At 32.9% G+C, this 25,235-nt stretch overlaps 3 protein-coding genes across 16 annotated transcripts in view; 2 read left to right on the top strand and 1 right to left on the bottom strand.

Annotated features, from left to right (window-relative positions):
• Nucleotides 1-359: 359 nt before the first annotated feature.
• The window catches only part of LOC106773619 (protein CbxX, chromosomal), a 25,333-nt gene continuing 457 nt past the window's right edge, over nt 360-25,235 (top strand). Inside the window, exons 1-7 of one of the 3 annotated variants that reach the window (XM_022783015.1) lie at nt 360-735; nt 1,577-1,687; nt 1,807-1,905; nt 2,006-2,116; nt 2,202-2,505; nt 2,932-3,071; nt 3,156-3,560. In XM_022783015.1, the coding sequence (XP_022638736.1) occupies nt 583-735; nt 1,577-1,687; nt 1,807-1,905; nt 2,006-2,116; nt 2,202-2,505; nt 2,932-3,071; nt 3,156-3,560 (1,323 nt within the window). In that variant the 5' untranslated portion in view covers nt 360-582. Of the gene's footprint in view, nt 736-1,576; nt 1,688-1,806; nt 1,906-2,005; nt 2,117-2,201; nt 2,506-2,931; nt 3,072-3,155; nt 4,008-25,235 lie in introns of those variants that run through there. The other 2 variants (XM_014660344.2, XM_022783021.1) reach the window with 2 other exon arrangements.
• On the bottom strand, nt 6,308-14,705 carry LOC106774453. 12 transcript variants are annotated; one of them, XM_022783030.1, is made up of 6 exons: nt 14,494-14,705; nt 13,465-13,745; nt 12,532-12,643; nt 12,040-12,150; nt 7,601-7,744; nt 6,316-7,330 (listed from the first exon to the last, which is right to left on the bottom strand). In XM_022783030.1, exons 2-5 carry the CDS (start codon nt 13,648-13,650, stop codon nt 7,605-7,607), a joined length of 549 nt encoding a protein of 182 aa, XP_022638751.1. In that variant the 5' UTR covers nt 13,651-13,745; nt 14,494-14,705; the 3' UTR covers nt 6,316-7,330; nt 7,601-7,604. The 12 variants fall into 12 exon arrangements, 6 of the variants coding, with proteins under 6 accessions (XP_022638753.1, XP_022638751.1, XP_022638749.1 ...); XM_022783032.1 differs by lacking the exon at nt 7,601-7,744 and having other exon boundaries at nt 6,308-7,330; XR_002668462.1 differs by lacking the exon at nt 6,316-7,330 and having other exon boundaries at nt 7,512-7,744; nt 12,532-12,688.
• Nucleotides 15,754-17,693, top strand: LOC111242011 (probable cyclic nucleotide-gated ion channel 20, chloroplastic). Its single transcript, XM_022783049.1, has 2 exons — nt 15,754-17,206; nt 17,560-17,693. Exons 1-2 carry the CDS (start codon nt 16,664-16,666, stop codon nt 17,590-17,592), a joined length of 576 nt encoding a protein of 191 aa, XP_022638770.1. The 5' UTR covers nt 15,754-16,663; the 3' UTR covers nt 17,593-17,693.

Consider the following 25,235-nt stretch of genomic DNA (forward strand, 5'->3'; position numbering starts at 1 on the left):
AAGCTGGCAAAGCACCATTGAAATAGCAGACATCCAACTTGTATACAATAATAATATAATGATCTAACTAATTATTTTATAATCACATCCAAAACTAATCATCATACTTAAACAAAAAACCTCAGCGTTAATAATGGAAGAATAAAAAACTAAAAATGTTGGCTATTTCAGAAATGTCATAATCCCTTCTTTCTTTCTTTCAAATCTCTAATATCTAATCATATTTATTTATAGTTAACTATTTAAATGGTTGAAACTAAGGAAAAATTTGTCTTTTAAATTATGGAAAGTTTGAAGCTAAAAACAATGGAAATTATAATATGGTAATTTTTTAAGATGGATTAAGGGGAAAAATAGTAGTTGATTAGGGAAGAACTTAACATGGAGAGAAAGAGAAAGAGAAAGAGGAAAAAGGAAGGAAGATCGAGGAGGCGTGAGAATTGGACGCGGGGAGTATTGAAGGCCACACGCTCAAGGACGAATATATAGCTGAAGATAAGTTTACATCACAATCACTTTCTCTTTCTCTCTCTCAAATCTTCAACCCATTTTTTTCTCTCTTCTTTTACGATTCAATTCAGCATGAACAACAATCACATCACCAGGCCTCAGGATCAACGGTCAAGATTTGCAAAGCCAGCCACCATCCATGGCTGCGCCCTCTCCGGTGACCTCGCCGGACTACAGAGGCTACTTCGAGACAACCCTTCGCTCCTCAACGAGAAGAACCCTGTTGTAAGATCCCATTTCCCCCAACTGGGCATCTTCAAAATGTTTGCTTTTTTGCTCATTAAACATTCAAAATTGGATCTTTCCAATGTTGTTTGTGGAAAAGTTTGTGCTTTTGTTTGTGGGTTAATGCTATTTTTTTTTTTTTAATTGAGGGTTTGGAATGATGTTCATGACTCTCGGATCTGCTTGATTATGACTCATGGTGACTTTAACAACCGGGGTGATATGATGGTTAAATGGTTGGCCTGTGCTTTTATGAAAGAGTAAACTTAGTAGGGTGGTAGGAAAGGATATCAATTTCATATTGGAATTACCTTGATTGTACTACTCTACTTTGATTTTGATCCTCATTTTTTGCTATACTACCGCCCCTTGTGTTCAATGCCAGCTACATTAGGAATTGAAAGGCTTGCATGTCGAATATGCTACCTAGACTTGATATTGCTCAGGGTGTTCCAGCTTATTGACAATTGCTTTGCACGGCATTCCTTCAAGGGGGAGATTGTATGTTTAGACTCGTAATGGAGAAGGACTCTTTTATGGCTTCTCCTTGATGATCATCTGTAGGGTTTTTTCGTCTCGGGGTTTAGGTGACAATTATGAAATATGTAAAGGAATAGAAAGGCATTATCATATTGATGATCTATTTCTCCGATTGCTCACTTTTTATATATCAGTATTAAGGTTTTAAAAAGTCAGGTGTAGTTCATTTGTAAATATGCTTGTTGCTTGGCTTATCTTTTATATTCTATATGCTAGTGTTTTGTTTTTCTTACTTTATAGGGTTTTCGTGTTATCCTCTTATATTTGATATGCCTGAGGATCTCATCTATTATAAATGCAGATGGCACAGACACCACTTCATGTGTCTGCTGGTCAGAATAGGGTCGATATAGTTAAATTTCTTCTTGATTGGCAAGGGCCAGATAAGGTTGAGATGGAGGCCAAGAATATGGTTGGTAGTCGTCAATTTTTTCAACTGAAGTTGTTTTTAAAATATAAGTACGTAACATGTAAAATCTAAACTTCTAGTAATTGCCATGGAATTCTGAAAAGGTTTATTTATCTCTGTAGTATGGAGAAACTCCATTGCACATGGCAGCAAAGAATGGGTGCAATGAAGCTGCGCAATTACTTCTTGCTCGTGGGGCTGTTGTTGAAGCCAGAGCAAATGTGATTTTTTTGCCACTTTCTATATCATTTAATTTTGTTTAAACCTAGCAACGATTACTTTATAATAATAAAAAAGTTTGTTCCTAACTCTTTCTTGCAGAATGGTATGACACCTTTACATCTTGCTGTTTGGTACTCGCTGCGATCAGAAGAATTCTTAACTGTGAAAACATTGCTTGAGTACAATGCTGATTGCAGTGCTAAGGACGATGTAATGAACTGTATTTCCTTTTTTTCATGCTATTTTAACATTTTTTGGTAAAGTTGTCATATATGCTAATGCCTGTGAATTACAGGAGGGAATGACACCTCTAAATCATCTATCCCAAGGCCCTGGAACTGAGAAACTCAGGGAACTATTAAACTGGCATCTTAAAGAGCAGAGGAAACGACGAGCCATTGAAGCATGCAGTGAAACCAAAGCTAAAATGGACCAGCTTGAGAAGGAACTATCCAACATTGTGGGTCTTAATGATCTAAAGGTACAACTACGCAAGTGGGCAAAGGGCATGCTTTTGGATGAGAGACGAAGAGCTCTTGGCCTGCATGTTGGTGCAAGAAGACCACCACACATGGCCTTTCTTGGCAACCCTGGAACAGGTTTTTATAATATGCTCATATTGGTGATTGTTTGTTTTTAGAACATCTTGCTTGTTTTTTTCAAATCAGAATTGGAAAGATGTCTTATTGTGCACTTAACTTCATCTTCTCCATTTACCATTTCATGGTACAATATTTAGGTCTTAACTGGATGAAATTTTCAATAAACATTCATAGGAAAAAACACAAGGTAAAATGAGTGAAGTTTCCTCCATAACTCAAAATTAACTTATTCACAAGTTAAAAATGCCTTTTGGAGAAGTCAAGTGAGCGACTAACTATAAAAGTTGAAGTGCATAAGCTGAATTTAACTTAGGGCAAAATCTTGATTCATTTTACCTTAAGTTTAACATATGAAGAAAACTTAATTCATTCTACCATTTTGTATCTTTTTTCTCCCGAGTGTTTATCGAGAATTCATTATAGGTAAAACTATGGTAGCAAGGATTCTTGGAAAATTACTCCATATGGTGGGAATTCTACCTTCTGATAAAGTGACAGAAGTACAGCGTACGGATTTAGTAGGTGAATTTGTTGGCCACACTGGTCCAAAAACCAGGAGGAAGGTATGTTACTGACTCCAAAATCTTCCTATCTGTGAACCAAATTTTCTGCATTGCTTATTGAGTTGCTTAAAAAATTCGCTACAGATCATGGAAGCAGAGGGGGGCATTCTTTTTGTTGATGAAGCTTATAGATTGGTACCATTGCAAAAGTCTGATGACAAGGACTATGGGTTGGAAGCCTTAGAGGAGATTATGTCTGTCATGGACAGTGGCAAAATTGTAGTAATATTTGCTGGCTACAGTGAACCAATGAAGCGAGTGATAAGTTCTAATGAAGGTTTCTGTAGAAGGGTAACCAAGTTTTTTCAATTTAATGATTTCAACTCAGAAGAACTAGCACAAATCCTTCACATCAAGATGCATACTTTAGCAGAAGATAGTGTGCTATATGGATTTAAGTTGCATCCCGAGTGCAGTATAAAAGCCTTGGCTACATTGATAGAAAGGGAAACAACAGAAAAACAGCGAAAGGATACAAATGGTGGATTGGTAGCTACCATGTTGGTTAATGCTAGAGAAAATTTGGACCTACGTCTCAGTTTTGACTGTATGGACACAGAAGAACTTCTTACCATCACTTTGGTAGATTTAGAAGAAGGCCTTCAGCTATTAGCACAGTAATCATTCTCTGGTATTCTGATAGATATTTTGGAGAGATTCGTTTCAGCTTACCTCAATTTTCTGCAATAGATACACAAGTTTTTGCATCTACTCAATGAGGAGCTTGTCATGAATAAGTATGTTACTATAGGTCGATTTTTTTGGGAAAACTTTTCCTTGTGTATTTTTGTAATTGATAATGTTATGTAGGCTTCATTCATGCACTCTGTTATATTTTTTATCTGAATAAAGATTTGTAGACACCTAATGCAAATGTGTATTCCTTGAGTGAAAGAAAAGTTAGAGATAAAAGTGATATGATAGAGAAATGAGACATGTCAAACTAGTCTTTATAGCATTTAGGTATCTATATAAAAAAGTTTCTTTATTTCAAAATGAGTACGAAATTTTGGTACATACATCAATAAGTAAGTTGACAATGCAGCAGAATTATAGTTGTATTTGATTAACAATAATTTTGTTTTAATATTCACATATTCCATGAATTTATAGTTAATAATAAAATTGAAACGAGATAAACAAACATAAAAATAAATATTTATATCAAATAAATATGTAAAAATTAAACTTTTTGTAACCAATGAAACATTAAGTAGTCATAAGCAAAATATGCTATAATGTGACAAATCAATGGTTTTACACAGATTATGGAAATTCAAGCGATAAGAGATGCATGTTTTACCTGATTATTGACCAAAACTGTCTTGAAAGATAAACACACAATCTAAACAAGGAAAATGAACTTGTCCCCATTAACAAAATTCAAGAGAAAAGAAATTGTAAATCAGGGATGTTACGTACAAGCCAATGATAACAAAAACTTGGAAAAATTTGCTTAAAACAGTAAGAGTTTGTTTCCCCTAAGAAAACCCAACAAAAGAAAACAAAACAAACTAAAATAGCAAGACATAGGTCAATGAAAACAAAACAGCAAAGTTACATGGCCATACACTTTCTATCTTTTATTTGTTTTCCTCTTAATATAAAGGTAAGAATTATTAATGTTAGATTTATAAGATAATGTTTATTAAGAAGACACAACAAAGTAAGGTAATATTAATATTATCTTTTATTAAAAATCTTAAAATAATAAGTTAATAGATTTTCAACTTTATATGATTTTTATTTTTATTTAATATAAAATTTAAACTTACTTAAATTTTCAAATAATAAACTATTTATGTTTGTCTAGAAAATAAAACAGATACAAAGTTCAGTTATAACTGATAATCAATAAAAAAAACAAACTAAAGTTAAAAAAAAAAAACTTATTTTTCAAGAATTTCAAAAAAAAAATTTAAAAAAATTAATATTATTTTTTATCCAAAATCTTAAAATAATGAATTAATAGATTTCAATTTTATATAATTTTTATTTAACGTGCACATTTAAACTTTTAAATAATAAATTATGTTACCTAAAAAACAAAGCACATATATAACTGATAATCAATAAAAAAAAAAAAACTAGAGCTAAAAAAAATTTATCTTTCAAGAATCCTATTGTGTAATGATATCTCTAGACACTTCTGATATCTTCCTAATACATTGTCTAGTTGAATTTAATCCACTCCTAATTTTTCCTAGTTAACCTGGTAATCCCGTTACGTACATGACTAAAATCGAGTTTCATCCACTCCTTTCTTCACCACTCCTGGTATTTTTAGAAACCCTTGGTATCTTTCTGATATAATGTCTAGATGAGTTTCACCCATTTCAACCTTTTTTATTTTATTCAAAATTTCAAAAAAATCCAAATTTTTTCTCAAATTACACTTTAGCCATCTTTTTTTTTTCAAAATTGTACAAGAGCCTTGAGTTTACCAGACTAGACCAGTTTTGACCATTCAATTTTATGTTTTAAATGAATAAAATTTTAACTTGGACTATACAAATAACCATTAGAACATTCAAAATAATTTCTACAACTAAGAATCACATCTTAAAGATCTTTAATTCTCAAACCCAATAAATTTAATCGTCATAAATTCATTTTAAATAAATCATTTAAATACACAAGAATCTCAAAAAATTTAAATTTTAAAAACATAAATGAAACATAAATATATAGTCATCACTTAGGAACCCGAGGTGTGGGCTTCTGAAGGAGAAGTGTTTTTATAAGTAGTTGTCGAATAATAGTAGAGTCTCATGGCTCACGCCCGAACCTTGGGATCCAGGAGGAGGAGCAGGAGACTCACTCAACTCAATCAGCCGGGAGAGAAGTTTTCTGGCGTATGTTTCAATAACTTTTCGGCCAGGTGGTTTAAAAATTAAAAAAGGTTAATTTTGTAATTAATTTTTTTTATTGAAAGTTGAGAAGATGAAGGGAACAAAGGTGATACTTGAGAGAGCATACGCATTTAAATGGATTCTAATAACAAATTAGTTGTGTTATGACGAAGATTGTGCTAATAGTAGAAAGAAAATAAATATTATATTATATTTAGAATTTAGATTAAATTTCAGGTTATAAAAGCTATTGAAAACAAAAAAAATAAATTATTAATCTCTTTCTTATTGGTCTTGATTGTACTTTTGGTTTTTTAAAACAATTGTGATCGATATATTAGTCAAGAAAAAAATTAGAAGAAATAAAGAAATCAAGTCCTGAATGAATTATCTGATTGGAAAGATACTTCTTGCCATTTTTTTTTATGAAAAGGGAATTAAGATAAAGGAGAAAAGTATAAATAACAAACCCTGATCTTAAACTAATTTGTACATTTAAAAAAGAAGGACAGTTTCCCCCAAAAGCAAAACCATGCAATAAAAAAGGTATATAAAATTGAGTTATCTGAGCAATAGCCCAAGTCATTGAGGTTTAAATGGTGAATGGATCAAGGGCATAAATTTATCTCAGGGTAATAACTCTAACATGTAAAATAATTTTATTTTTTCAAAATCTTTATTCAACTTATTGATTAGTGAGGGCAATTTAAATATCTAGTAAACCAGGAAACCATATTCTCATAGAATTTCAAGGTAAATATGGCAATTGCCCCAAGTTATAATAGGATAAAACATATTTGCCATGAGAGAAAAACATAACAAAACTTGTTTAACTACTGATGCAAATAGGTAGGATTTTTGTACAAAACATTACTTCTCATTTTTCTCCCTCATAGCAACTAAATACTTAAGTCAAATTTGGAAAGACTTTCTTACATGCTAAACCATGTGATTTTCTATCCCTTTTCAAACACCTATGTAGATATAATCATAACAAACCGTTTATGATTCTGTGCAAGTAAAATGAAGGATGTGACACACTACATATAAAAAACATTCATGATTTTAATCCTGTGATTTCAGAATGGGACCCTTCCTCTGAAATCTAACTTTCTGCAGTGTCATCTAATTATTTAATGTTTTTATGGCATAAGATATGATCCATTGGTCTCTTGTGTCCCCTTTACATATTTTCCTTTTCCATTCTAATTGAAGCCACAAGCCAAAACACTTCACTCCAAGAACAATAAGAGAAGAAGGGTTTTCCAACTTTTGCTCTGATGTGTTGTATCAGTTTGGCTTAAAATGCACAAAAAGAAGCAAAAGTAGTCAGATTCCGTGGCCTCACACACCCCTCTTCAATAATAGCATATGCCCACAATTCCAACAAGACAAACCTGGCCCCACCTAACAAACAACGACATTAAGGAAAGTAACTCAAACAATTATATAAATCAAAAAGAAAAACATTATCTCAAAACTAATCAATCCACATCCTATCCCTCTGTTATTAAGATGCATGAATAATTAGTTGGAAATCTCACCCTCTTAAGTATCTTTACTGAGTAACCCTCTTAATTGTATTAACATATGTAACAATTCAAGAGCTACTTAACATGATAATACTTTGTAGATGAAATTGAAGGTCTACTTTCTCAAGTTGCATGCTATATATACCTGTTTAATATATTTTACACATGAAATTCTTTAAACCGAATAGAGTTGAAAAATGAACTATTTGTGGCAGTCCCAATTTAAATTGACTCAAGCTTCTTTGTTCCTCTGGTTGCATTTTCTGATGGTTCCCCAGCAGCAAGTTGCCTGTGTGATGGTTCAGCATGTTTCGGTTAAGTATTCAATTGAAAACAATAAATCAAAGCATGGAAAGAATAAGTTAAATGAGATCTCACCTATTTATTTCAACAAACCTCTGGATATCATGGCATGAAGAAAGGCTTCCGCTCTCTCCCTTTTGAAAGAGAGCTAGAATCATATCATACTTTTGGTATACCCCGTTTCAGAGTGTTGGAAAGATTTTGGGATTCCTTGTGAGAATGGAGCGGTACCCTACTGCTATTTCTCTGGTTAAAATCATGGAGAGGAAGGGAATCCGCTCTAATCTGGTCATTCTCAGCATCCTCATGAACTGTTATTCTCATACGGGAAGACTGGGCTTCGGTTTATCTGTATTTGCCAACACTCTGAAACGGGGATATCATCCAGATCCCATTATGTTCACTATCCTAATCCGAGGTTTCTGTCAAAAAGGTCTAATAGATGATGCTTTCTTGCTTAACAACAAAGTAACAGAAGAAGGGTTTATACTGGATGAAGTTACGGAGGGAACGCTCATCAAGGGGTTATGCTCTGTGGGACAACCAAAGTCAGCACTGCAATTGTTTGTGAACAATAAGGTTTGGTCGAACGTGAGCTATGCTACAATGATTGATTATTTGTTCAAATTTAATAGTTCCAAAAAAGCAGAAGAATTATATCATGAAATGATTCAAAAAAAAGTTGAATGTAATGTTATTACCTATACAGTTGTAGTCAAGGGCTTTTGTTCAATGGGTAGCTTAGAAAAAGCCTGTGNTACATGTCATGAAATGCAATTAAATGGCGTGAGGCCAAATCTTAATACGTATACTGTACTCATGGATGGATTTTGTAGCAAAGGAAGGGTCAGGGACGCCACTACTGTCTTTGGCATAATTATTAGAGCGTATCTCAAACCTGGTGTAAATATCTTAAATTCTTTAATGCATGTCTACGACATGGTTAATCATATGGAAAACTCTAAAAGAGTGTGGAATTCAATGACCCTTATGGGACTCAACCATGATACTTGGAGCTACAATATCATGCTTAATGTACTTGGAAAAGACAATAGGACANAAGAGATTCTAACTTTGTTATATGAAATGGATGACAACAATATCACTNCCGATCGTGTGACTCGCGAAACTTTTTTAAGGTACCTGGTTAAATCTCGACCAATATATGGACAGTTTATTAAATTAATGGATTTTGTAAACCCACCTCGAAATGTACAATGGGTACAAATTTGGAATATCCTTTCGAGTGGGTTATGGAAGGTGGGGAAAGTTGAAGAGGCAATAAAAATATTTTTATATCTTTCCCCTACAGAGGATGCCTTAAATTTAAATAGTTATACCATTATAATAATAGATTTGTGTAGGAAGGGTTTGCTTGTTGAGGCATTGAACTTTTGGTATACCATGGAACACCGGGGCTATGTTCCCCGGTGTTCCATGGTATACCAAAAGTTCAATGCCTTTAGGGGAAAGATATAAAAATATTTTTATTGCCTCTTCAACTTTCCCCACCTTCCATAATCCACTCGAAAGGATATTCCAAATTTGTACCCATTGTACATTCTGAGGTGGGTTTACAAAATCCATTAATTTAATAAACTGTCCATATATTGGTCGAGATTTAACCAGGTACCTTAAAAAAGTTTCGCGAGTCACACGATCGGNAGTGATATTGTTGTCATCCATTTCATATAACAAAGTTAGAATCTCTTNTGTCCTATTGTCTTTTCCAAGTACATTAAGCATGATATTGTAGCTCCAAGTATCATGGTTGAGTCCCATAAGGGTCATTGAATTCCACACTCTTTTAGAGTTTTCCATATGATTAACCATATCGTAGACATGCATTAAAGAATTTAAGATATTTACACCAGGTTTGAGATACGCTCTAATAATCATGCCAAAGACAGTAGTGGCGTCCCTGACCCTTCCTTTGCTACAAAATCCATCCATGAGTACAGTATACGTATTAAGATTTGGCCTCACGCCATTTAATTGCATTTCATGACATGTANCACAGGCTTTTTCTAAGCTACCCATTGAACAAAAGCCCTTGACTACAACTGTATAGGTAATAACATTACATTCAACTTTTTTTTGAATCATTTCATGATATAATTCTTCTGCTTTTTTGGAACTATTAAATTTGAACAAATAATCAATCATTGTAGCATAGCTCACGTTCGACCAAACCTTATTGTTCACAAACAATTGCAGTGCTGACTTTGGTTGTCCCACAGAGCATAACCCCTTGATGAGCGTTCCCTCCGTAACTTCATCCAGTATAAACCCTTCTTCTGTTACTTTGTTGTTAAGCAAAAAAACATCATCTATTAGACCTTTTTGACAGAAACCTTGGATTAGGATAGTGAACATAATGGGATCTGGATGATATCCCCGTTTCAGAGTGTTGGCAAATACAGATAAACCGAAGCCCAGTCTTCCCATATGAGAATAACAGTTCATGAGGATGCTGAGAATGACCAGATTAGAGCAGATTCCCTTCCTCTTCATGATTTTAACCAGAGAAATAGCAGTAGGGTACCGCTCCATTCTCACAAGGAATCCCAAAATCTTTCCAAATTCGAAGATGGGAGGAACGCGCTTAGTGAGTAAGTAACTAAATTCTGCAATGGCTTCATCGATTTGGGAGTTGGAGCAAAAGAGACGATGAACCATTGGAAGAGAAGGACGAACCATGCGAGGAAGAAAAGAAAACCTCTGCATCATCTTTTCCAGAAATTTGCCCAGAGGAAGAGGAATTTGCGAAAGTGTCGTTTCGTTGTTAATTTTTATTACACAAATATTCTACAAAAGTATTCTATTTTTTTTATTTTTATTACACAAATATAAATTACGTTTCATAGTTTTGTAAGTAAAATAATAAAAAAAGTTGTTACTAATGTCCACTTCCCCCCGTATAAAAGATTGTTGAACCAACTCTTTGTCTTAATCAATCAAAATTATGTTACCAATTGAATCGAGCCATGCTAACTTCGAATATTTAATTAACATGTTTTATATATTATCATCTCATTATCTTAATATAAAATTTTAATTTTATCGTCTTGATACATTCATTTAACACGGTAAAATAATAATATTTTGATTATAATTATATTATTTTTTAATTTAAAATCATAATATATATCATTTTCTAATTTAAAATCATAATATATATCATTTTTTAATTTTGATTATAATTATATTATTTTTTAATTTAAAATTATATTATCTCCACAAGTAGATATATTATTTTCAAGATTTGAACTTATGACATCCAAGTCACAAGGCTCACTCTCTGACAGAAGTTTTTCTATCTTTTTTAAAACAAGTAAAGTTGGGCTACAAATAGAAATTAGATTTTTAGTTTTGATTACTAAGGGCTTAGTCAACTCCACCTTATAGTAAGTACATCACAAATCATAGGTAAAAACCTCATCACGAAATCACTCGTCTAGCTTATTTATGCAAAGAAATAAATATTTTCTAATAATGTATTATAAAATCAAAGGAAGAACTTGAAAGGAACAATCTGAAAGAAAAAAGATTCTGTTAGGAAATTAACCTGATACCGAATGGTAAGGAAAGGGGAAGTTAAGGACCGAACGGTAAGACAATGGGGGGAGTATAGACCGAACGACATCAAGGGAGGATGGTATCAAAGGTCGAACGGTATATATAGGCTAGTACCAAACGGTATTTAGTAGAAGTAGTTTGGGTTAGCAGGATAGGGCGCGGGAAGGCGACACTAAATAGTCTTCATGTAACTCTATTCAAGGAGGTTATTGCCAGTGTAGGAAGATAAGCTTCCTTGGGGGAGATTACACTTGTAATTTTCTATACTTTACAGAATCAATAATAAATAAATACTTACATACTTTCATTTCTATTGTTCGAGTGTTTGAGTGAGAAGAGAGCATAGATTTAGGTTACTCGGATAAAGTAACCTAACAGTATGACAGGACAATTCCTTAACACCAAAGACAATCTCAGTGTCAGTCAACTTTTTGATAATGTTGCACTAAAGATTACATCTATAGCCCCTTCAATACATATAAAATGTTTATGTCAAGAAAAATAAATGCAGCACCATTCAATGAGACAGCAGCTATGAATACTCATTACCAAACAACATGCAATATGCTAATAAAATAAATAAACCACAACACATAAAACCACAAGATATACACAGCTATTGTATGTTCTTCACAAGCAAGCATTTATAATTAGAATGTGGAATTTATAAATCATAACCAAATACGAAATCAAAATCGATACCTTCTTCGTTTGCGTCTTGACCTTTTTTGTGCTTTCCCCTATGCAATTCAGGACTATGGGTTTCAGTAGATCCAAGTCTTCCCTTTTTTGACTTATTTATCTTCTTTCCATCTACAAAGGTAAAGATTCAAATCAACAGATCAAATATAAATCAGCATGTATCACATTCAAATGAACAAATAATGTTATGCTTCAGCATTTTTAATAGTTGTACTTGAAACTTTCAACAGATTATTAAGAATTTAATAGTTCAAATAATATTAGTTCACATCAAGAGCAGAACTTAGTATTCTGCTTAAAGGTCAAAGGAATTCTCACCCTCATTATGTTCACAACAATTAATTATTTTAACAGTTACGATTGGAAGTCCTTCTTCATCACCCACACTAAACAACCTGTACTTTCCCTCAAGTACATTATTTCTACATCTCCGCATATGAGCTTAACGAAAATGAATACTTTGAATGAAGCATACAAAGCACACCCTCTTACCCTTGGTGATATGGTAAAGGAAACCATTCACCTCAGTAGATGTTGGCTCCAGCCCTTCCTTTTGACCCTGACTAGAGAAGGTTTTCTCCCTCACCATAACTTTGTGGGTTTCCTTCAAAGAATCACACGGCTCATCATCAGCCCTAACCTAAGTCATCTGTTAGGACATGGACAGTTTACAAGAGAAGGAATAAACATTAATAGGCAGTTAGGAAAGGCGGGAATAAGTTCGGGAATAAGATTGTATAAATAGCTTTTGTATAGCTGTTAGGCGGGACTTTTGATTGATTGTTGTTTCTAACAGGAATTGTTATCCTGTGGGGGAGGTTAGGCTCTCATTGTTCTCTGTACACTGCATTCTTGTTACTGTTAATACAAGAAGAGGCCATTCATTGATTTTGGTGTGTGCATTTGGTACGTTGTGTGTTGCTTGTGAGGTTTTCTTGAATAGAAACCTATCATCATCACTGAAAGAATATGAACTGGATAAAAGTGGAAGCTTCATAGTATTTGAAACTAGCTCCTCCATAGTTGATGCATCTTTACTTTGTTCCTTTCTTGACAACACTCCAGCATCAATCCGACCATTCTTCTTTGTAGAACTCTTGACTTCCATTGAGGATTCACAACCCTCCAGAGATTTTAATTTCCTACCACTCCCCCGTGACAATTTTCTATCTACTTTCACATTATTAGAATCATTTAGTGACATGTCAAAACTTTCTGCATCATCCAGATGAACAAGACCAGGAGTGCTATCTCTGGCACGCATTTCCTTTATAGTTAATTCAATTATACTTTCAGAAAGTGGTGACAATAACTGAGGGAGGTCGGTCATAATATGTTCCAAGACACCGTAAAATATTCAATTAAACTCATCAAGATCAATAATGAATATAATAAAGGATAATGAAATACCAAAAGATAATTCACCTGAAGGATAATGGTTGGAGATTCAAAAGGAGCTTCATGAGGATCACAAGAAATCCCCTCACTTTCTGAGGGACTGTCATCCAGTGATGATGATGGTGACACATCCAGACCAATTTCACTGTATATTGCAGCATTTTTCCGTGTTGATAAATTATCTGGACCCATTTTGATTGGAACCATGAACATCTGGTTTCTCTGATGATAACTAAATCTTTCTTCTCAAGTTAGTGTTGGGTATGCCCATTGAATGTTTTCTCTTGCACTGTTTAATGTTTACTACCCTGCAAGAATTGAATGCTTAATGTAGAAATGAGAATAAACACTCATATTAGTTGACTTCTTCCAACCCATCCTTACTATCTTATTAGTGTTATCTTTAATCTTTGTTCCAATTATTTACACATCATCATTTACACAATTACATCTGATTATGAACATTAGCAACATTACTACCGCGTTTGGAATAAAATCTAAGGCCAGCAAATACAAACCAAAGCATACAACCACTTAATGATTCCCCAAAATCCACACAGATTTCTATCCCTGCTTCAATCAAAACAAACTAATTATCCAATGTCACCCCTGAAAGCCTGTCTAAACGCGGAGTTAACATTAAAAAAACAGAGTTAACCAATGTACCCAATGGATAAAAAGCAAAAAGATCATATAACACCCTTCAAAAGCAACAATCTTTCATTAGTTTCCATCAAATTCCTCATAAAAAAGTCTAAGCTTTGAAAACATACATAATTTTGAAAGAAACCTAAAATTAACAAAGAAGAAGATAAACACAACAAAGCACGAGTCATTGACCTCTCTCTCTTTATCAATCAATCTAGAACTCTATAGGCTACCCTTATCCAAAAAGGCAAATAAAATCAAATTTCTTAAACAATTAAAACTCCCACAAAATCCAAAAGAAAATCAATTGTCACCCCCACTGGGTTCATCCAGATGAATACACCCTTATGTGCATAGCTTTCCAATTTTATTTATACCTTTGAAAGAGAAAGGGAAAAAAAATCGTACCTTTGGGTTGCAGAGTGATATGCCTTTGCTTCTCGCTAAAGGAAAAATGTTTTCAGAACCTTCGACGATGGTGGTAGAGCCTTGGACAACGACGAGCCTTCCATGGTGGCGAACCTTCCACGACGGAGAGTGCCTTCAACCGTAGCAGTAGCGAGCTTACGATACTGAAAGAAATGTAACGAGGCAGGGAGAAAATTTCGATCGCAAATATGAAACCTAAAGCAAAGTAGAGTGCTTTAGAGGACAATGATATTTTAACAACACTTTTTACAATTTTTTTGACAATGGGACACGTGTCATCATTTCATTCGTCTCTTTGAATTTATTCTAAAAAAATATTTGAAACGGACCGACCAATCATGTATTGTTAAAAAGTTGTCAAAAAAAATTGTTAAAAGAGACTTTTTCCTTAAAAGAGGACACTTAAATTATAGTTCAGAGTTTTTAACTAAACTGTCCAGTCCTAGCCACAAACATAAGTCTCTCCCATACACATCCCTGTTTACCATGAAATAAAATGTTTCAAAATAAAATCAGGAAAGTATTTTCTGTTTGGAAGATGATATTTTGACACCAATTTTTGACATTATTTTAACACTGCACACGTGTCAAAATGTGGTTGGACAGTTTCAAATTAAAAAAAACTGAAATAAGGACATATTTGGAAGAAAAAACCAAAGTTTCTTTTTCTAATTTGAAATCATCCAATCACATTTTGACACGTGTGCAGTGTCAAAATGGTGTCAAAAAATTGGTGTCAAAATGTTATTTTCCTTTCTGTTTAGTTGTATGGTCTCTGTATGTTGTGACTGGTAGACTAGTATTGTTTTTTATACCATTTCTTTATTTGGGTTATTTTCGTTATCTCGAAATTAGTTCCCATTAAATAGGATTAGTATGTATATCAATGGTTTTTTTTTAAATTAATTCTAAAATATATTGAGTACTCTTCTAAATTCCAAAAAAAAAAAAGAAAACAAATAGGCTAAACAATCATGAATAAGAAATGTTTAAAAAGGAAAGGAAATTGAATAGCACAAACAAGGGATCATCATAATTAATACTAAAAGATGTATAACTCACTGAATAATACAAATTAAAAAGAAAAAGTAAATGACATGTATAAAAACTAAATATTTAGTTTTTCTATACGTGTCAATTTTCAATTTGGTGCTTAAGTTTTACTATAATTTAATATCAATACATACACAAATAATGGGGGATAGATTTTCAATTGGATATCCTCATGAAAAGGTTAGTTCTGTTTTTTTCTCCTCAGTTTCATCGTGCTCAATATTTACCTTGATTATTAGTTGCAATAATTTGCTTTTATGTTAGAATATGCTAATTTTATGGATAAGCTTTTAACTTCGTTTTTAGTTGCTAAAAATAAAGTCTGACAGAGGAGAAATTATTATATAATCTCGGTCATTCATTCGTGGCTTCACTAATCTTTACATAACATATAGTCGAGTTATTTAGTTTATTGAAAAAAATAAAAAAGTTTAATAATACTGAAGTTTATGTTGCGTCAAAATTAGTTGAGACAATAAGAGTTTTTAACTATGTAATGGTTTCTGGACTTTGGATTTATAATTTTGCTTCTTTTTATCTTTTTTGATGATTTGGTTACTCCTTTTATTCGGTGGTTTTTGTTGTTGTAATGTATTGTGAATTTGAATAAAGTTTTGGATAGGAATAGAATGACAGAGAAAGCTCCACTGTTATATGGTTCTTTCATTTTCATGTCTTGAAATATTCACTATTGTCTTTTTATTTTACAAAAGAAAATTGGTGACACGTGGCCATGAAAAAAAAGCCGACGTTGCCCTTCATTTCTTTTTTGAATTAGTTCATATCAGACTTTGAAACAATTCCATCTTTTGACTGTTTTTACTTTTCACAATACTGTTGTCACCCTCAAAATTATAAAAAATTCTGCTTGAACATGTCTGGTACTGTATTAATGTAGAAAGTTTGAATTTGAATTTTTTACAAAATTTTGGTGTATTGTAGATTTGTTTCATGTTTGATCTTATATAATCCTATTTGTGAAAACTAATTCGTGTGCATTAGTAGAATTTAGGCTATATTTATTTTATTCACTTCTTTTTTATAATTGACATGAAGTGTTTGATTTAAAAACTGATATGGTGCAGAAACATCTGCAATGATTATTTTGTTCATTTTCTTAAAAATTGCAGAATCAACGAACATTGCTAATTTTGAAAAAACTGGGGAGCCTAGTCCATCCGAAACACATGCAAAACATAATGAACATTCTAGATCTGGGAAGGTTGTATCAAGGACACGAAGTGCATCACTTTCTATTCCTGTAATCTCCATGGAGTCATATGAGAGAGAAATTAGTCTTGTGGGTCATACTGGTCGACTTCCTAGTGTAAGAAAACCATCCTTACCCTTGATGCTTATGAGTGGGCCACTATATGTTACCAATGGAACTGAAAATCCTTTGAAGCACACTATAGTTCTGGAAGGAAACAAAGTAGTGGAGAGCAAGACAGAAAAATTTTGTAATCTTAGTGAGAAAGATGAAAATCATTGCAATAACAACTATGATAGAAAGAATGAACACTTGGTGAGGTCTAGGCTACTCGGAATATGTAATGATCCTTATTGTATTACTTGCCCAACTTACTTCAAGACCTCTATGCAAAGACTTCCAAATGATTCCACTGTGTTTGATCCCCAGGTAATAAAATACTACCTTTGTTTATAAATCATTGACTTTCATATTTTGAAGTTCATTTTAAATACATTGTGCATTATAGGAGAAAACTTTCATGTATAATTTGGAAAGTACAAGGATTTCTTTTAAAACAAATTTGTTATTATCTGTATCCACCAATGAGTCAATGCGTGCATTGTGGATTGACAATTTTCAGTTGTCTCCTTGTTTGTTCAACACTAACTTACTGAAGGCCACTATGACAAACTTTACTCTCGCAATTTTTCATCTTTCTGTGACATTTTCTGTTTCCTTTTGTATACTTTGCTACAAAATTAAGCTTGTTTTCATTCATGCTTACACTTTCACTTCCACAGTGCTCTTTATGGGGATGCCAAGGGTTTTGGTAGAAAAAGTTCTCTCTTTCTGATCTTCATGTGTTCCTGGAGTTATGAATCCTCACTCAAAAGTTGTACAACAATGGAACAAGCTTTTGGCCATTTTTTGCATGGGAGCAATTTTTCTGGATCCGTTATTTTTGTTTTTAATCTATGTACAAAAGGTTTGACTATTTTCCTTTTATTTAATTGAAAAAACAATCATTTAAGTTATATGATCAGTAGTATTGAGATTTTCATGCTAGAGTATTTTGCAAATTTATCTGAATGTAACTTGTTTCGGTATAAAATTTTGGAGACCGAGAGACTAACTTTCGCTGACGTGGCTTCCTCGCTTTCTGGTGCTGACTTTCCCTGACCGCGAAAGAACCTTGGTTCTTAGTGAGATGATTCTCCGAGAGTGGAGAGTATAATTTCTCTGGAAGTTGAATATGATATTGAACGTGATTAGAGCATACCTGGCTCATGGCCTTCTTCCTCTATTTATAATTTGTCCGATGGACCTTAAACTGAGATAAGCCTAATAGAATATAAACAGAATAAAATATAAACAAACTTACTTGGAAATTTTATTTTATTCTCAATAACCTTAGTAAGATATCTATGATTATGGTGGACTATAAGTCCAATAATAAGAGTTGGCTCAGTTATGAACCAGCATGGACATAATGTTACATATAACCGGTCGGCTATTCTTTGTAACCGCTCGTCCCGAATATCATACCGTACATAACTAAATTTTTTTTTACAGACACATAACCGGTCCCGCTATTCTTTGTATGTATATATATATAGGGTTTGTTAACACGCGTACGCCTGTTTTTCAGTTGGTACATTTTAACAATGTGTACTGGATTATAGTAGACAAAAATACCTTCATATATCATGGACTCTAAGTTTTAAGGTCAAAGATATTTAAATAATTTTCATTCTCAAAACTAAAAAAAAAACCTCAAACCTTTACTCACACCCCTCGTTCCTCTCAACCCTTTCTTTTTTATCTCTCTCACTCCAACATTTTCTCTGTTGTCCCAATTGAAAAAAAAAAAAATCAGAAACCTTTGCCAAACCCTAATCCACCTTCCTCACTTATCCAATTTGTTTCTCTCTCATCTCCATACTCTCTCCCTCTGTCACACACAACAACCCGCTACTCTTGCTCTGTTCGTTCACTTGGAGGATGTGTTATATATTTTCCCTTTTTCTTATTATTAAATTTCATATTTAAATTAAATCATGTAAATAAAACCTTCATAAATCAATTAAATTTTCATACATCATTTACACATCTACACCACATTTCATTATATTTTTAAAGAACAAGATATTTCCCTCTATTGTTCTTTTCCCTTTACACAAAGTGTTTCTTTTTCCTTTCTCTTTTGTTATGGTAAACTGATGTAAGATTACAACCTAAAATTGAAAGAATTGTACTCCTAGGGAGCTCTTCTATACCTATTTCTTTAATTTCCTTATGTTCCTTTTTTATCACTAAATCAACTTCTGCAAGCGTTTAGAATAAACTTTAACCACTATGCAAGATAAAAAACCGTAAAATCATTTTTTCAATTGGGGCAACAGTAGGGATGACAGAGAAAATGTTGGAGTGAGAGAGATGAAAGAGAAAAGGTTGAGAGGAACGAGGGAGGTGAGTAAGGGTTTGGGTTTTTTTTTTTTTGTTTTGAGAATGAAAATTATTTAAATATCCTTGAATTTAAAACGTAGAATCCATGATATATGAGGGTATTTTTGTCTACTATAATCCGATACACATTGTTAAAACGTACCAACTGAAAAACAGGCGTACGCGCGTTAACAAACCCCATATATATATATATATATATATATATATATATATATATATATATATATATATATATATATATATATATATATATATATATATATATATTGTGTTAGTAACATTATTTTTTATATCTTTTTATCAATAAGATAAAATAAAATAAAAAAATAAAAAAAAAATAATTTTCAATAATAAAAGAAATATAAATAAAATAGAAAATAATAATATTAAATAATTAAAAAAATCAATTTATTAGACACTTATGAATAAAATAAATATTAAAATAAATTTCAATTAAAAAGAATATGTTATACTATTTAGTTTAAAAATTAGTACAATTCAGTTAATAATTAATATAGTTAGTAGTTTAGTTCAATTTATATTGTAGTTTAGTACAATTTAGTCCAGTACAGTTCAATACAGTTTGATAAAACAAAAAACAGTTCAGTTTGTCTGAACTATTTTACAGTTCAGTTTAAACAAACTAGTTTTTAGTTCATAAAGTTTTTAATCGTACATTTGATTTGCCCACCCCTAGCTGCAAAATTCATATTTCAACTTCCATCTTTGCCCTTGCTTCAGAACGAAAATCATTTCATTTTTTTAATTTAAGACACCCAATGAAAAGATGACACCTGTGTCAATACCCAATTTCGTCCGGGTGATTAAATAATATAGGTTTTGTTTTTTCTTAACATTATTTTATTTTATATCTTTCTATCATTTTAATTTTTTTTTTATTTTTTTTATTTACTTTATTATATTTTATTTTTCTTTTCCTTTTACAATTTATAATTTTTGTTTTTTTCATTTTTACCTTTTTATTTTTTATTTGGTTTAATATAATATATATATATATATATATATATATATATATATAAAAGGGAAAGTTTGTTTTGTAGTTTATGAAAAAGAAAAAAGAAAAAAAAGCTTGAATCGTTTTGGCTGAGGGGAGGCCAAGCGCGCAAAACGACAAAGGGAGACAAGGTGGTCTGAGGGAGACAAGGTCCAAGATAGCTTCTGTGCACCTGTCTCCTTTGTAAGGTGTGACTTTCAAGCCAGCAACGTAGCATTGACGGACTGTCTTTTGGTTTGCCCGAACGGTACAAATGGTTCCTCTTTCTGATGGAAATTTCATCGCCAAATGTGGGGTGGATACGATTGCTTCGAAGGCATTCAAGCAAGGAAGTCCAAGAAGCGCATTGTAGGAAGTGTTTGCTTCCACCAACAAGAATCGTATCCGAAGCTCCTTAGCTTCATCACCTGTTCCCAGTCGAGTTCTCAGGTCGAGGTACCCTCGGGTGTCTACCCTTTCTCTTGCAAATCCGACTATCTGTTCGTTGAATGGAGCTATTGCGTCTTCTGCTATCTCCATTCTTTGGAATGTTGTCCAGTACAAAATATTGACCGAACTCCCTTAGTCAACCAAAACTTTACTCACATCGTATTGTGCTATTCGAGCGGTGATAACCATAGGATCATCTTGATCAGGATCCGGTGCGTGGAAATCTTTATCTGTGAAAGTGATGTCAGGCATTGACAATGGATTGCGAGTCACTGAGTGGACACTGCGTAGATTTCTTAAGTGCCTTTTTCGGGCCGATGATGAGGCTCCACCTCCGGCAAAGCCACCAGAGATAGTGTCAATCCGACCCTTCACCGTGATGTCCCGTTCTCTCGGGCAGCTTCGGGACCGGTCTCGTGGATAGTCATCTTTTCCTGCAATTCTTCCAGCGTTTTGGGTAACTTGGCGTATAAGCTTTCCGAGACATATCCCGGTTTTAGGCAATTAGGTAGATTGCCAATAATGAATGTTTGATTGACGCCTTTTACCCTCCTTGCTGCTTCAGTATATCTTTGCATGAACGCCCTAAGGGTCTCATCCTTCCCTTGTCTGAGGTTAACGAGTTCGGCTGCAGTGATTTCTTCCTTTCAGTTGATCGCGTATTGCTTTTTGAATAGACTAATGACAGTGCGGAAGCTGTCTACCGAATTGGGGGGAAGAGTGTAGTACCAGTCTTGAGCTTCACCCTTCAGGGATAGAGAGAAAGCTCTGCATTTGACCGGATCGCTTTTAGAGTAAAAAGCCATGGAATCGATAAAATTCCGTAGATGATGATCCAGATCCGTTGTACCATCGAATCTTTCTATCTATGGTGGAGGCCGGTCGGGCATCTGGACCTGCATAACAGCGTCTGTGAATGGCAAGAGGTCGGGAGATCGGCTAGGAGGAGGACGACCACCTGAGTTGTTGTTGTGACTGTTGTCTCCTGACCTCTCGGGGGACGGACGTTTTCCCTTTAATAGGGCTATTTCTTCAGCCTGCTTCTGTTGCAATTCTTGTTGTTGGCGAATGCATTTTTGTTTTTAATTTTAAAAAGGTAATATTTTTTATATAGACGAAAGAGTGAGACAGTTGCAAAGATGAAAATTTTATCTGGTCTTTTTCCAAATACACTGTAAAGACTACATTGCAAAACCTCAATTTCTTTACCAACTTCTTTATTTTCTTTTCGCACCTCCCATTATTTTACAATGACGGAAGCAAACTTTTAAAATCTTTATATTTTCTGAAAAATACATTTCAGAATGTATTTAAAACACTTTTAACTTAATATTCCGAACACATTACTGGAAATATATTTCGAATCGAGTGTATAATTTAAAACTGATTTTGAATAGTTTTAGATTAAGTTTAAATCTTATTTTGAATAGAGATGAATAAATTACACATTTTTTTAAACTATTGTTAAAATAGGTCATGGAATGCAAATCTTGCACTAATGACATAAGATGATTACAACTAACAAATGTTATATTTTATATTTAAAAGAAATAAATATTGGGAAACCAAATTTAAAACTAATAATTAGGTTATAATAGTTTTTCACACCAATTCATTTACTTGATAGTAAATAGTGTTACGCGTTTAAATGAAATCTCATAGTTGTGTTATGGCGAAGATTGTACTAATAGTAGAAAGAAAATAAATATTAGATTATATTTAGAATTTAGGATTTAGATTACATTTCAGGTGATCAAAAGCTATTAAAAACCAAAAAAAAAAATGAATTAATATATTATTTAATAAAATTTAATTCAACATGTAATTTATATGCACAAAATAACGTAAAAAAATATATTTATGTGCATACATAGCAAGTAACATTTTAATAGTAATAAATAAAAGGTTTAATAGGTTCGGAGGTCCCTATATTTGGAGGTTTGTTTCAATTGGGTCCTCCAATTTTGAAAGTGATCAATCAGGTCCCTAATTTTGTCAATTTGAATCAATAAAAGCCTTTATGTTAAATGCAGATAACGCCGTGAAGTTTTACATGTGGCACGCTGACGCTTCCAGGTGACATCATTTCAAGTGCTTAGGTGGATTATAAAAGGGTGAAATCCCTAACTTCACGGCGTTATCTGCATTTAACATAAAGGCTTTTATTGATTCAAATTGACAAAATTAGGGATCTAATTGATCACTTCAAAAATTGGAGGACCCAATTGAAACAAACCTCCAAATATAGGGACCTCCAAACCTATTAAACCTAAATAAAATCACAAATTTAGATGTGTAGATTACTCTCTTGATTCATATTATGTGGCTTAAATGGCCCATGAGAAATGCTATAGGTTTGGTTGCTAAATCTCACTCTCTTTTTTTTTTTTTCCTTTTTTTATCAACTAAAACATAAATGGTTGGATATATTATAGATAATAGGTCCAAATGGGTGATGAATGCAAAACTTGTGATTATACAGTATTATGTATGTGATTACATATTATTATGTCTCTGACTATATACAATTAAATGTTTATGTTACGAATGATTTATGAGTATTGAGTTACGAAGATTGTATTATATAAATATTTGGTTATAGTTGTTGAATTGTTAATCTAAAAGCGATGAATATTATATATGAAGTAAAGTTAATTGTTTTATTAATTTTGTAAATTATAAAGAGTATAATACGTTGGATATTGATTAAAGTTGTTGAATATTTTATTGTTCGGGACAATATTTACTAGTTTATCTTTTTTTTTTAATGCGATTTTCACCTACAATATTCATATAAATTTATGAGGATCATGTGAAAGTTCATAAAAAAAATCTTGAAAAGTAACAATGAGATTGTGAAAATAATTTTGTATCATACTAGAAACATGTTTTATATTGTAAACATGTATTATAGTGTAAAAATTGAAAATGTACCTATGTATTGAGTATTAAAACTAATTTTGTTATACGAAGTTAGAAATTTGATGTAAAATTTGTCATATATACTATAAATAAAATGTGTGTTAAGATTTATCAAATGTAATTAGTAATATATTATTTACTAAGTTGGGTTGTTAAAATAAATAATTATGTTCTCATTATTCTCAAGTACTTTTACATTAGAGGACATTATTAAAAGGTTCTTCATGATATAATAAATACAATGTTGGTTGGGTTGCTAGTGAAAATCCTTGCATCTGGGCCTGCATAACAGTGTCTGTGAATGGCAAGAGTCGGGAGATCGGTTAGGAGGAGGACGACCACCTGAGTTGTTGTTGTGACAGTTGTTGGCGAATGATTTGGGCTATCTCTTCAGTCTGTTTCTGCTGCAATTCTTGTTGTTGGCGAATGATTTGGGCTTGTTCATCCAGTCGTGCTTGTAGTTCTCTTATCACCTGCACTGGGTCGATGTTGTCCATGCTCCTCGTGGTCACCATAGGGAGTCTTCACTTTCGGCCGCACGGTGGGCGCCAAAATGTTTCGGTATAAAATTTAGGGACCGAGTGAACTGACCTTGATGACGTGGCTTTCCGGCTTTCTGGCGTTCGATCTGACTGGTTGGCTCGCTTATCCTATATCTAGACCGCTCGTTCTCCTTCAGTTTCGACCGTCCGGAAATCTTCAAGCTCTGACCAGCGGGTGGAGGTACCTGCAATGGCAATTGGTATGGAAGAGCCTTCGTTATAAGGCTGATAATTCTCAGTATGAGAATAGAAAATGAAATCTCTCAGTAAATTCAGTGGGAATGTGATCTGGAGAATGAGTTGAGCATACCTGATTTGTGGTTTTCTTTATTTATTTATAATTTGTCGGTTGGATCTATCATAGGCCCAATAAAATATTAACAGTAAACAAACTTACCCGGAAATCCTGCAAATAATTAATGTCAGATATTATTTTAATATATTTTTGATTCTGACGGACTTCAGGCCCATTAACAAGGATTGATCCTGTTAAGGCCCATCATAAGCGCGGACCGATCGGCTACAGTCCATAACCGCTTGTTCCAGATATCATATCGTACAAGAAAGGGTGTTGCTCCCTCCACCTCCCCAAGTGGGTCCTGCACCTCCCCACTATTTTAATTTATTTCAAAAATATTTTACACCTCTCCACTATTTTCTTTTATTCCAAAAATACCCTACACCTCCCCACTATCCTTAACAATTTTTTTTTTCTCTCTGCATTAATGGAGCATTTACATGGCTCATTAATGGAGCATTTACATGACTCAAATTTGAACTTGTGATATATTTTCTTAAATAAGTTTGATTCAATCTTATTTTCGCTGTTGAATATATTTTTTTCTTTTCAAATTTCTTAATAAATGGTAAAATTTTGTTCTAAATTTCTATAAAATTGTTTATGTATATGTGTGTTTTTTTTACATATAATATCTATAATTTTTAACATTATATTATGTTTCAACTCATCGACATGTTTGACTCAAATAACTTGAATAAAATATTTAATTTATTAGATAAATAATATAAAAATATTATTAAATACTTAAAATATAAAAAAAAAGTTATTTGTTAAAGATTTAGAATTTATTTAGTTCTTTCG

Source organism: Vigna radiata, chromosome 1, assembly GCF_000741045.1.
Source record: "Vigna radiata var. radiata cultivar VC1973A chromosome 1, Vradiata_ver6, whole genome shotgun sequence".
In the NCBI taxonomy this organism is placed as follows: domain Eukaryota; kingdom Viridiplantae; phylum Streptophyta; class Magnoliopsida; order Fabales; family Fabaceae; genus Vigna; species Vigna radiata.